This window comes from Artemia sp. Qi Xiang Cuo, chromosome 12 (assembly GCF_049724085.1).
Source record: "Artemia sp. Qi Xiang Cuo chromosome 12, ASM4972408v1, whole genome shotgun sequence".
Taxonomy (NCBI): Eukaryota; Metazoa; Arthropoda; class Branchiopoda; order Anostraca; family Artemiidae; genus Artemia; species Artemia sp. Qi Xiang Cuo.
The window spans coordinates 58,325,480-58,337,530 of record NC_142805.1 but is presented as its reverse complement, the minus strand read 5'-3'; the positions used below and the strand labels follow the sequence as shown (position 1 = coordinate 58,337,530).

General features: G+C 36.1%; 1 protein-coding gene across 1 annotated transcript in view; it reads right to left on the bottom strand.

The window, feature by feature from the left end:
• The window catches only part of LOC148946337 (protein Wnt-7b-like), a 130,450-nt gene that overhangs the window by 79,766 nt on the left and 38,633 nt on the right, over positions 1–12,051 (bottom strand). Inside the window, exons 2-3 of the mRNA XM_089097956.1 lie at positions 4,502–4,781; positions 1,222–1,384 (exon numbers count right to left, since the gene is read on the bottom strand). Of these exons, the coding sequence (XP_088954082.1) occupies positions 1,222–1,384; positions 4,502–4,781 (443 nt within the window). The remainder of the gene's footprint in view (positions 1–1,221; positions 1,385–4,501; positions 4,782–12,051) is intronic.

Below are 12,051 nucleotides of genomic sequence, written 5' to 3'. Positions count from 1 at the left end.
CTACTGTCATCCGCTGTAAGTAGGACTGTCTTTCCCTTGTGCACAGTTGTAAGGAAAAAAATTGAGTCATGAATTTGGGACAAAAAATTTAATATAAACGTATCTGACATATAAAGTATATAATTTTTGTAAATTTAGGTAATCCCTTATAGTCATTAGTGGTCACATTTTGGTCATGTTGTTTTTGCCGAATAAACATAAATGAACAATTTTCAGTTTCAATGCTGGGAATAATGACTAGTGTTTAGCTATAATTTACCATGTTTAGTCGTAATTTAGAAATGATTTCTATTTTTAGTCGAACAAATTTCGATGCAGTTGTAATAACTACCTATTAATCAAGTTGTGTCCGTTCTGAAGACAAAATAGTGCAATGCACAAAAACAGTTTTTCAATTTCATGAGAGAGACGTCTTCTTGACTTTTACCACCTTGCAAACCCTGTGAAGTTTGTCTGTATTTTTAACAAAAAAAAAACGGAGGTTTCTATTGCAACAGCATCTGATTTTAACCAATTTCAAAAGTAAAATTGCCTTCATTTTTTCTCTTCTCTTTTTGTCAGTATTTCACGATGGTAGACACGTCAAAGGTGCCAGAGGTGCTGCTAGTCTCAGCATTAATTTAGCGACCAGACATGATGTTTATGCTGAGTTTCTCCTTGACGGAATCATAAGATGGGTTTGAAAGAATAACCAACTCAGGGGTGGCTCCAGATAAACGTGTAGTGCCAAAAAAAGCCGTTTTCAGGTATTGTCTTTAGGCATGAAGCATTTTTTCAGAGGTATCAATTGGTCTTTGGTCCTGCAATGCCCTGCTTACCTAGCCACATTCTGGTTTCTCGTAGTTTTGAGACCCTTGGCATAAAGTATACAGCCACATTTTGGAGCACGCCTTATACAGAACTAAATTACTCTCTGTTTTCTAAGAGAGGAGTATCTGGCTACGAACATCTAAGGCGGGATCTGAGAGTTGAGCTCTTAGATGACAACGGTCATCAATTCTTTATGCACCCCCCCCCCCCCTCGAGATTTTGTAAAATACTTGTGCTGTATATTCATTAGAAAGTACATATTTTTTTGGTATTTTTTTATGAAATAACAAAAAGATTACCCCCAAGAGATGGAAAATATATTCTGCCTCTCCCTCTATAGTTTAACGATTGGGTGCTCATAAAACAGTATCTTTAATTCTGTTTGTCAAAATGAATTATTCTAAAACGTACCTCGCTGTAGTAAGACGCTTGCTTGCGGGTTTTTATTCTTTTTGCTTAATGACGAACAATTCCATCGATGTTTTTGAAATTGAAATTGACATTCATAGACAGATTGCTGAAGACCTTGCATTGCAACGTTTGTTGTATCAGGGCTTTTTCGGCATACTCGCATCTGTAATCAATAATGCTGGATATTAACTGCAAATCGTTTTCAAAATACGAAAATATGTACTTGTCGGTTATTGGAAACACGTTCAAGAATTACGCTTAGGTTACATCTCAGAAAACCGGGTTCATAGCTACAAAAATAAGTGATGGATGATACAATGCACTGGACTTAAGACAGAATGCATTGAGCTTGTATAATTTGGGCTATATATTTGCACAATACGGGTGGGGGTCAGGCTAGGTTAAGTTACGGTAGGTTGGGTTTGGTCCCCATAATTTTGTTCCTAAAGTACTCTTTCATCATTATGTTTTCTATATTTTTCATTAGGATTGACCTAAATTCACTTTTTGGGTGAGTTTCCAATAACCGACAAGTACCAAAAAATATCTACTTAGGGGCTACACGCTTCGTGCACTCTGGGAAATAGAGGCGGCACGGTGTCGGTATAGAACTGAGGTTAAAGCAATTGCGAGCAAGGTAATATGCAGAGCTGTCGAGGGTCAGACAGAAAGATGGGGAAACATAGTGTACAGAGTTTACAATTCATTTATCAAGCACGCATAGATGAACATTGCCCCCCCCCCCCCACACCACCCCTGCACTGAAAGATCATGAAGATACAAAAAGCGGAACAATTCCAAAATTGAGACATATAGTGACCCTTAGGATTTTGTACATAATTTCCTAAAATTTTAAGTAAATCCATCTTTTTTTCAGAGTCCAGAAGCAAGGACTCTGAAAATTGAGTTTCTTTATATCTACTGATCAGCTCTACTGATCAGCTCTACTTCATATATACTCTTCATATCTACTGATCAGCTTGTATACAGAAGATTAAACTACTGCTAACAATTGAAAAATTGTACAGCGCCTTTTTAGTGTTAGCCAGGGGTGGATCCGGGAATTGTTTTTATTCTTGGGGGGGGGGCACACCCCCCCCTCCAGGAACGTCAAAATTTGCAGTAATTAAAGGGGTGGAGGAGTAAAAAATATCAATTGTCAGATTGAGAGCAATTGTCAAATTCTGCTGTGTTTTATTTATCTTTTCGAAAGAGTAAGACGAGTTTCAAGGGATTGGATCTCACGGAAGAAAAAGTCGACAAATGAGTAAAGCCTTCTTACTAAAATAAATCAAAGTATTTTTAAAAGTTTTTCTGTGTAGATTTTGTATTTTACATCTTATTTGCTTTTGTATAAAAAAATAGGTAGACAAACGCAATCAACGGAAAAATAATAAATTAACGGTAGATAACAATGCCGTAAATAATTGAACTGTATTCCAAGATCTTTTTTCATTACTTGAAAAAAATAATTCATTACTTTACGGCATTTTTCATTACTTGAAAAAAATAAGATAATAACTGAATAATGTTCGAGGTCATCGTATTTAAAAATTCACCCCACTTTAGCTTAAACTTGAAAAATAAAATTTTAAAGTCAACTACAGAAACAAAAGTAAAACATCTTTGGTAACATTGCTTCACGCTCTTACATGTTGTGAATTTTTATAATTCCAAGAGAGGTTAAATGCTGGCAATCCCCTGTTTCGTTTTTGTCCCAAGAATTGGGGGGTGAGAATATTCATTGCCCAAATTTGCAATCTGTCTTAATGTTAGTCATGACTTGTCATTAGCCATTGGAGATGAAAAGAAAAAAGGGAGCAACGATGGAATGGGAGGACACCCTTTCCTAAAGGACAAAAAATTAGGGACGGTCTCCCTCCAAAAAGACCAATAATATGCTAATTGAGTCTTTTCTAAGCCTCAGCTCCATCATGAAGAAAAAAAATGCCGCCTTTTTGCTCCCTAAAAAAAGCATTAGAACTCTGAATAAAAGGAAGCTTTTACAAAGTTTGATTGGCAGATCTAATTGTGAAAAGAGTGATAATTCCCTTAAGACTTGAAGGAAAAAAAATATTCCAACCCCCCCCCCCCCCTGAACTCATCGTAGGTTTATTCATACGAGAAAACTGCAAGGTTTTTCTTTAGGTTGTTTTAAAACTACGATGTATTTAATAGAACATTTTCGTCGGTGTTGCACCGTCAAGCTGTACTATCCTCACATGCTGTGGGCCATATGTTCTTGGCTTAGTTTTGGATGATTTAATCACCATAATATTTTTTTTTTATTTGTTTAGTACCAAAAACTATTAAGCTGCATATACAGGTCTTTTTTTATTAAAAATTGCCCAGTTTTACCAAATTTTAAGATTTATATGGTAGTCTTAATTTCCACTGAACCAATTCGACCAATTAGGTTCCGTTGTTACTGCCGTTGATACTCTAACTATTGGGCGTCCAGAAGGTAGTTCACCCAAAGAGCGTAAATATAATCTTGGTTTTGTACAATTTTAGGTAAATTTTATACTTTTAGCTTTTAAAACTAATTGTTTTTAATAAGTAACAAGTAATTATTCGTTTAAATGCCATTAAACTGTAGTTGCATTTTTTAGATTGTACTCCATTTTTCTCAGCTGTACAGTACTGTAGATTATAGCAAAAAATGGAAAATAGCAACAGTCACCCCAACATCTGCTAAATTTAATTGCATCAGATTCATTTTTACCTTGTCAAAAATGTAAAGTAAACACTAGTAGTATTTCAACCTTATTTAACATCTGTGATAATGTTGGTAATTTAATTAAATACGCTTGAAAGTGGCAGTTTCAAAAATAAACAAAAAAGTTAGTTAATCATCATTTACGCTATGAATTCAAACCCTAAGTAAAATATACAAGCAAAGAGCTTCAATGCAGGATATAGTGTGTTTATAACATCTATTACATTTTGTAAAATAAATTGGTTACTTCTGACGGTTTCCAAAATTTTAGGTCCGAATTAGTATATCACGTTGCAGAAAAGGGAAGAGAATGTCTTACAATATCTTTATTAACGAGAACAGTTTTTTTTCATCAAAATTAAATAAGAAAATTTTATAAAATTACTTTAAGACCATATTTTGAATTTAATTTTACACCCCCAAAAGATATAACAAGAGAAATGTCATGAGCTCTAAAAGTTAAACCTTGTCAATGGAGCCCAAGACAAAATAAAAACAAACTGGTTGTAAAACGCATTGTCTAGTCAAAAATAAAAATTAACAAAAATAAAAAAGACCTACTTGCTCTTTCGTCAATCCTGGAATGTTGCTACATACAGATCGAGCTTTTGAAAAATCTCCTTGCTCGTCTATACTATTAGAAAGCTCAGATGGGATTTTCTTTCCTATCATTTTCTTTTTTCCCTTATAGCCAAGTTTCCTTTTTCTTTTTATTGGCATTAGATTGTTTCCTTTTGTATCTAGTTGAATGGACTTCGACTTCATTATCGATATGTCAGAGTTTCTGCGTTGTGGAAATTTTGACTCTGCTTTAACCTTGTTTTCTTCAATTGAATTACTCCTAAAAAATCATAATTCAAAAATCTCGAGCTAAATATTTTATCTTAATTTAATTTGTAGCAAAACTCGGCATTATATTTAGTGATTGTGCTAATATTTAATTGCTACTAATTTCAACGTTAATATGCAAGTGATTAATAATCACAGTTAACCATGCAATACAACACTCGTGATATTCCTCTAGGAAGGATTCATATATCAAACCTAAAATTGCGGTGCAACTGGGGTGAAACTTCCAAGCAAGTCTAAGCATTCCTTAATTTTTACATTGATAGATTAATAGCAGATGGGGTAGCTTTTATATTTCCTGTGAAATACATTGTTGCTGATAGTAATTAATTAAAAAAACTTTTTCCACAAAATAAGTTTTTCAAAGAAAAGTAAAGAACTCCATTAAACAAAAAATGAGCAAAAATAAAATCAAATAATCTACCAAGCGTGAAACTATCACAAATCAGCATCGATAAATAAATGAAACCCAAAACGAACAGAAATTACAATAAATAACTGAGTCAAACTCAAAACGAGCAGAAATTAAAATAAGTTGGGCTCAAAACCCCTATGCCTTCCCAAGGCCAGAACACAATTGGCCCTTTACTGAAAAAATACAAATGAATGTGCATTGTCAGTTTAGTATACATATACTGATATTTAGTAATCAAAATGTTCATATTATTTGATTTATTAAAGTTATAAAAGTTAAAACATTTATATTTTTTCCGTAAAGTGCAAATTTTGTTCTGGCCTTGGGAAGGCAAAGGGGTTTTGACTACGTTGAACAGAACGAATGTGTCAAAATGGTCATTGGATTTTTTGTAAGAAATGATTGGCGTGAAAGAGGGGTTAGTTGCTCTTCAGCCACTTTCCACTACTACAAGGGGCGTAACCCTTTTAATTTCCAATTGAATGCTCCCTTTTTGATGTTTTTACAACAACGCTTTCTATAAAAACCTTACAAGCTCCCAGGGCATAACTTAAATCCCTTGCCCAGAGAGTTGTGGGGGGATGGGTTGTCATCCTTCAAGACCTAATTTCCAAAACTTTCAACTGCGTTGAATAAAATGGCTATCTAAAAATTTTGATTGGATGTGTTTGGGGAAAAGGTGGGCGTGAGAGGGGGGTTAGTTGCCCTCAAATCACTTTCGAATATTAAAAAAGGCACTTGCCCTTTCACTTTCAAATCGAATGAGCCCTTTTTGAAGTTTCTACGACAACGCGTTCTAAAAAAACCTTATATGCCCCAAGAGCATAACTTACAACCCTTGCCCTGTAGGCTGTGGGGGAGTGTTCTTCTCAAAAACATAATTTCTATCTGGAAATCCAAATCACTGAACAAAATGGCTATCTAAAAATTTTGATTGGATGTGTTTCGGGAAAACATGGGTGAGAGGGGGGCTAGTTGCCCCTAAATCACTTTCGACTATTAACAAGGTCACTAGACCTTTGAATTTCCAATCGAATGAGCCCTTTTTTACATTTCTACGACAAAGATTTCAATAAAAACTTATATGTCCCCAGGGCATAATTTATAGCCCTTGCCCTGAAGACTGTGGGGGGAGTGTCCTGCTCAAAGGTATAATTTCCTGAACTTTAACTGCGTGGAACGAAATGGATATCTCAAAATTTTGATTGGATGTGTTTTGGGAAACGGAGGGCGTGGAAGGGGTGTTAGTTGCATTCCAATTACTTTCGACTATTAAAAAGGGCACTAGCCATTTCAATTTCTAATCGAATGAGCCCTTTTTGAAGTTTCTACGACAACGCGTTCTATAAAAACTTTATATTCCCCCAGGGCATAACTTACAACCCTTGCCCAGAGGGCTGTGGGGGGGTTGTCATGCTCAAAGACCTAATTTATAGAACTGAAAACCACGTTGAATAAAATGGCTATCTCAAAATTTTGATTGAATATGTTTGGGGAAAAGGCGGGCGTGAGAGGGGGGTTTGTTGCCCTTCAATCACTTTCAACTATTAAAAAGGGCACTAGCCCTTTGAATTTCCAATCGAATGAGCCTTTTTTGAAGTTTCTACGACAACACTTTCTATAAAAACATTATATGCCCCCAGGGCATAACTTACAACCCTTGCCCTGAAGGCTGTGGGGGAGTGTCCTTCTCCAAAAAATAATTTCTATCTGAAAATCAACCACGCTGAACAAAATGACTATCTTAAAATTTTGAGTGGATGTGTTTGGGGGAATGATTGGCGTGGGGGGGGGGTAGCTGCCTTCCAATCACTTTCGACTATTAAAAACTGCACTAGCCCTTTGAATTTCCAATCGAATGAGCCCTTTTTGGAAGTTTCTACGACAACGCCTTATATAAAAACCTTATATTCCCCCAGGGCATAACTTACAACTCATGCCCTGAAGGCTGTGGGGGAGTGTCTTCCTCAAAACATAATTTCTATCTGGAAATCAACTACGCTGAAAAAAATGGCCATATCAAAATTTTTATTGGATGTGTTTTGGGAAATGGTGGGCGTGGAAGGGGTGTTAGTTGCCTTCCAATTACTTTCGACTATTAAAAAGGGCACTGGCCATTTAAATTTCTAATCGAATGAGCCCTGTTTGAAGTTTTTACGACAACGCGTTCTATAAAACTTTATGTTCCCCCAGTGCATTACTTACAACCCTTGTCCGGAGGGCTGTGAGAGAGCTGTCATACTCAAAGACCTAATTTATAGAACTTGAAACTACGTTGAATAAAATGGCTATCTCAAAATTTTGATTGGATGTGTCCGGGGAAAAGGTGGGCTTGATACGGGGGTTAGTTGCCCTCCGATCACTTTTGACTATTAAAAAGGGCACTAGCCCTTTGAATTTCCAGTCGAATGAGCCTTTTTTGAAGTTTCTACGACAACACCTTCTATAAAAACCTTGTATGCCCCCAGGGCATAACTTACAACCCTTGCCCTGAAGGCTGCGGGGGAGTGTCCTCCTCCAAAAAATAATTTCTATCTCGAAATCAACTACGCTGAACAAAATGGCTATCTCAAAATTTTGAGTGGATGTGTTTGGTGGAATGAAGGGCGTGGGAGGGGGCTAGTTGCCCTCCAATCACTTTCGACTATTAAAAACTGCACTAGCCCTTTGAATTTCCGATCGAATGAGCCTTTTTTTTAAAGTTTCTACGACAAAGCTTTCTATAAAAACCTTAAATTCACCCAAGACACAATTTATACCCCTTACCTTGAGTGCTCTGAGGGAGTTTCCTCGTCAAAAACATAATTTCTGTGTGGAAATCAATTGAGATGAACAAAATCACTATATTAAAATTTGATTGGACGTGTTTGGGTTAATGGTGGGCGCGGAAGGTGTTATAGTTGCTTGCAATTCACTTTTAACAATTAAAAAGGGCGCAAACCACTCCAATTTCCAATTGAATGAGTCCTTTTCGAAGTTTCTACGACAACTTCTTCAATACGAAGTGCCCTGCTCTAAAGCGAAAAAATAATAAATAATACATTGTGCCAACATCGGTCTTATATGCCCACAGGGCAAAACTTAAAACCCTTACCCCGAGGGTTGTGGGGGAGTGTCCTCCTCAATAAACATATTTTCGATCTGGAAGTCAACTACGCTGAACAAAATGGCTATCTCAAAATTTTGATTAGATGTGTATGGTTGATTAATTTGCGTGGGGGGGGGGGGGGCTAGTTGCACTCCACTCACTTTCGACTATTATAAAGGGCACTAGCCCTTTGAATTTCCAATCAAATGAGCCTTTTTTGAAGTTTCTACGACAACACCTTCTATCAACCCCAGGGCATAACTTAAAACCCTTGCCCCGAGGGTTGTAGGGGAGTTTCCTCATTAAAAACGTATTTTCTATCTGGAAATCAACTACGCTGAACAAAATGGCTGTTTTGATTGGATGCGTTTGGGGGAATGATGGGCGTGGGGGGGCTAGTTACTCTCCAATCACTTTCGAATATTAAAAAGGGCACTAGCCATTTGAATTTCCAATCGAATGAGCCTTTTTTGAAGTTTCTACGATAACACCTTCTATAAAAACCTTATATGTCCCAAGGGCATAACTTAAACCCTTGCCCCGAGGGTTGTAGGGGAGTGTCGTCCTCAAAAACATATTTTCTATCTGGTAATCAACTACGCTGAACAAAATGGCTATCTCAAAATTTTGATTGGATGTGTTTGGGGGAATGATGTTCGTGGGGAAGGGGGCTTGTTGCCCTCCAATCAATTTCGACAATAAAAAATGGCCTAACTACTCCGATTGTCAATCAGATGAGCCATTTTCAAAGTTTCTGCGATAACTTCTTTGATACGAAGAGCCCGGGTATGGAGAAGAAAAAATGAAAAGAAATAATATATTGTTTCCACATCGTTCTTTATTTAGGCAGTGCTATTGCGCTGCCTATGATTATTTCCTTATACTAGACTAATTCTAGATTCTCATGCTTAAACGTCTCTTGATTCTTATGCTCAGAGAGTTGGTACGTGAAACGTGTTGTAGTTAGTGATTACTCGGCATCTGCTAGGTTTTACTCCGTAAGCATCAACTAATCAGTCTAAATAGTTTTAAAGTCTAACCATATTTTACCAGTTTCATACCGAATTGTCTAATCTGTATCTAATTTATCAATGATGTGACGGTCTTCTTTAAGGCGCTTTATTTACAACTTCATTGTTTAAGGTTTCTCGTCACTTCAAAACCCTTGTAAACGTATACGCAAACTGTGGCCTTTTACATGTGGATTCTCTAAACATAACATAAACATAAGATATATTGATATTCTGGGGTCATTAATAAAGCATTAGCACTCAATATCTAATAAACCATAAGCAACGGATCCAAAAATGGTTTCTTTAATATTTTTCTGCTTAGGGAGATACACGGAGACTTCCAGAGAGCTTACGACTCCTCGCTGGAGGTATTCAGGCTAACCTTTAAATGTTAGACCTCTAATTGTTAATCCTTTTCAAAAAATAACAGTATTGAACTTAGTGCTTGTAACAGGGCTGTATCCAGGGGGATGGTTACCCGGTCCGATTTCCCCGCAACATTTTTGTATGACTCGTACAAAAGTAAGAAATACAAGTAAAAAAATTTTGGTTGCGTTTTTATTTTTTTTTTGTAAGCCCCAGAGAAAAATACCCCCCAAACAAAAACAGGCCCTGCGAACAAAAATCCTAAATAGGTCCCTGGCTTCTGCCAATAGTCTATTTATAAGAATAAATAATGTGGAAATCTCAAAAGAAAGGAAACTGGTACTAAGTGTAGGGAAAAAACACCAACGCCATCTAGCGTTTGGTAACTTTGTTTGATCCCAAACTGCAAAATAATTGTCCCTTCGGGTACTTTAAAATCCAGAGATAGATAAAAATAATCAGAATCCTTGTCCCTGAAGGCTTTATGCCCAGCTTTATGCCAACTAAACTTCTTGACCTGCCAAGATTTTCCAAAGCGAATCTAGGTCTATCTTGTGCGAACTAGATTTTCAATTAATATAACTCTTGAAATTTAAAAATGCAGTTTAATTGTTAGTTTTAGATAATTTTGAGTTTTAATCCTGTTGCATTAATCATGTCAAATATAGTTTTTTTTTCTACTTTTCTAAGGAAGCTGTCAGACACTAAACAGCAAGCGCCGCTAATGGATTTTAACCCCTGTCTTCACTGGTCAAATAGCCGATGATCTAACACTTATAAGGTTTCCATTTTCTTTGGGCAAGAAAATAAATAATTTAGCATCAGGCAAGGTCATATAGAGGATTTTGTTTGAGGGTGGGGGATCTTTTGTTCGAAAAGGTTACGAAATTTTTTTAGAAGACGCATCAAAATTTTGTCCATGTGCATTTGTGTTCCTTTTTTACGAGTCAGACAAAATTTTGGGGGAGGGGGTTCAAACCGGGATTCCCCTCTAGATTTAGTCTTGTCAGGGTGGCCTTACCTGAATAACCATTCTTGTTCAGCGTATAAATATCTTGTTCTGCAAATAATATAGAGTCAAAAATTGAGAATTGGAGTGCTTACAACTACTAAAAATTGCTAAGATTGCTTTATAAGGGTTGTTACAGCAACCCTTATAAGATTTCTGCAAAGGACAATTCTGATGTATACGGAAGATGATTAATTAAATATTTATAAAATTATAATTTTTAGGCACTACTAATCTTTTGAATAAATTTTGCTTCTACTAAACCATGTGTTCCTAGTAAAATTTTGTCTCGTTTAGGGCGATACGGTACTTTAAAAGATCACCCTATCTCCTCCATTATAAACATATGTGTGGCCACTATTTAAAATGGATTGGGCGACCTTACCATAACTTGTAGAGCTTGGATAAGAGATTAAAGAAAATTAAAAGCCGATACCTACTTTCCCAGGAATCTTAGAAAAACCATTTAACCATATTTCCATTATAAACGTATGTGTGGCCATTATTTAAAATGGATCGGGCGACCTTACCTTAACTTGTAGAGCTTGGATAAGAGATTAAAGTAAATTAAAAGCCGATACCTACTTTCCCAGGAATCTTAGAAAAATCATTTAACCATTTAACCATATTTCCATTATAAACGTATCTGTGGCCACTATTTAAAACTGATTAGGCGACCTTACCATAACTTGTAGAGCATGGATAAGGATTAAAGAAAATTAAAAGCCGATACCTACTTTCCCAGGAATCCTAGAAAAACTATTTAACCATAATTCCATTATAAACGTATCTGTGGCCACTATTTAAAATTGATTGGGCGACCTTACCATAACCTGTAGAGCTTGGATAAGAGATTAAAGAAAATTAAAAGCCGATACCTACTTTCCCAGGAATCTTAGAAAATCCATTTAACCATTTAACCATATTTCCATTATAAACGTATCTGTGGCCACTATTTAAAACTGATTCGGCGACCTTACCATAACCTGTAGAGCTTGGATAAGAGATTAAAGAAAATTAAAAGCCGATACCTACTTTCCCAGGAATCTTAGAAAAACTATTAAACCATATTTGCATTATAAACGTATCTGTGGCCACTATTTAAAATTGATTGGGCGACCTTACCATAACTTGTAGAGCTTGGATAAGAGATTAAAGAAAATTAAAAGCCGATACCTACTTTCCCAGGAATTTTAGAAAAACCATTTAACCATATTTCCATTATAAACGTATGTGTGGCCATTATTTAAAATTGATCAGGCGACCTTACCTTAACTTGTAGAGCTTGGATAAGAGATTAAAGAAATTTAAAAGCCGATACCTACTTTCCCAGGAATCTTAGAAATACCATTTAACCATTTAACCATATTT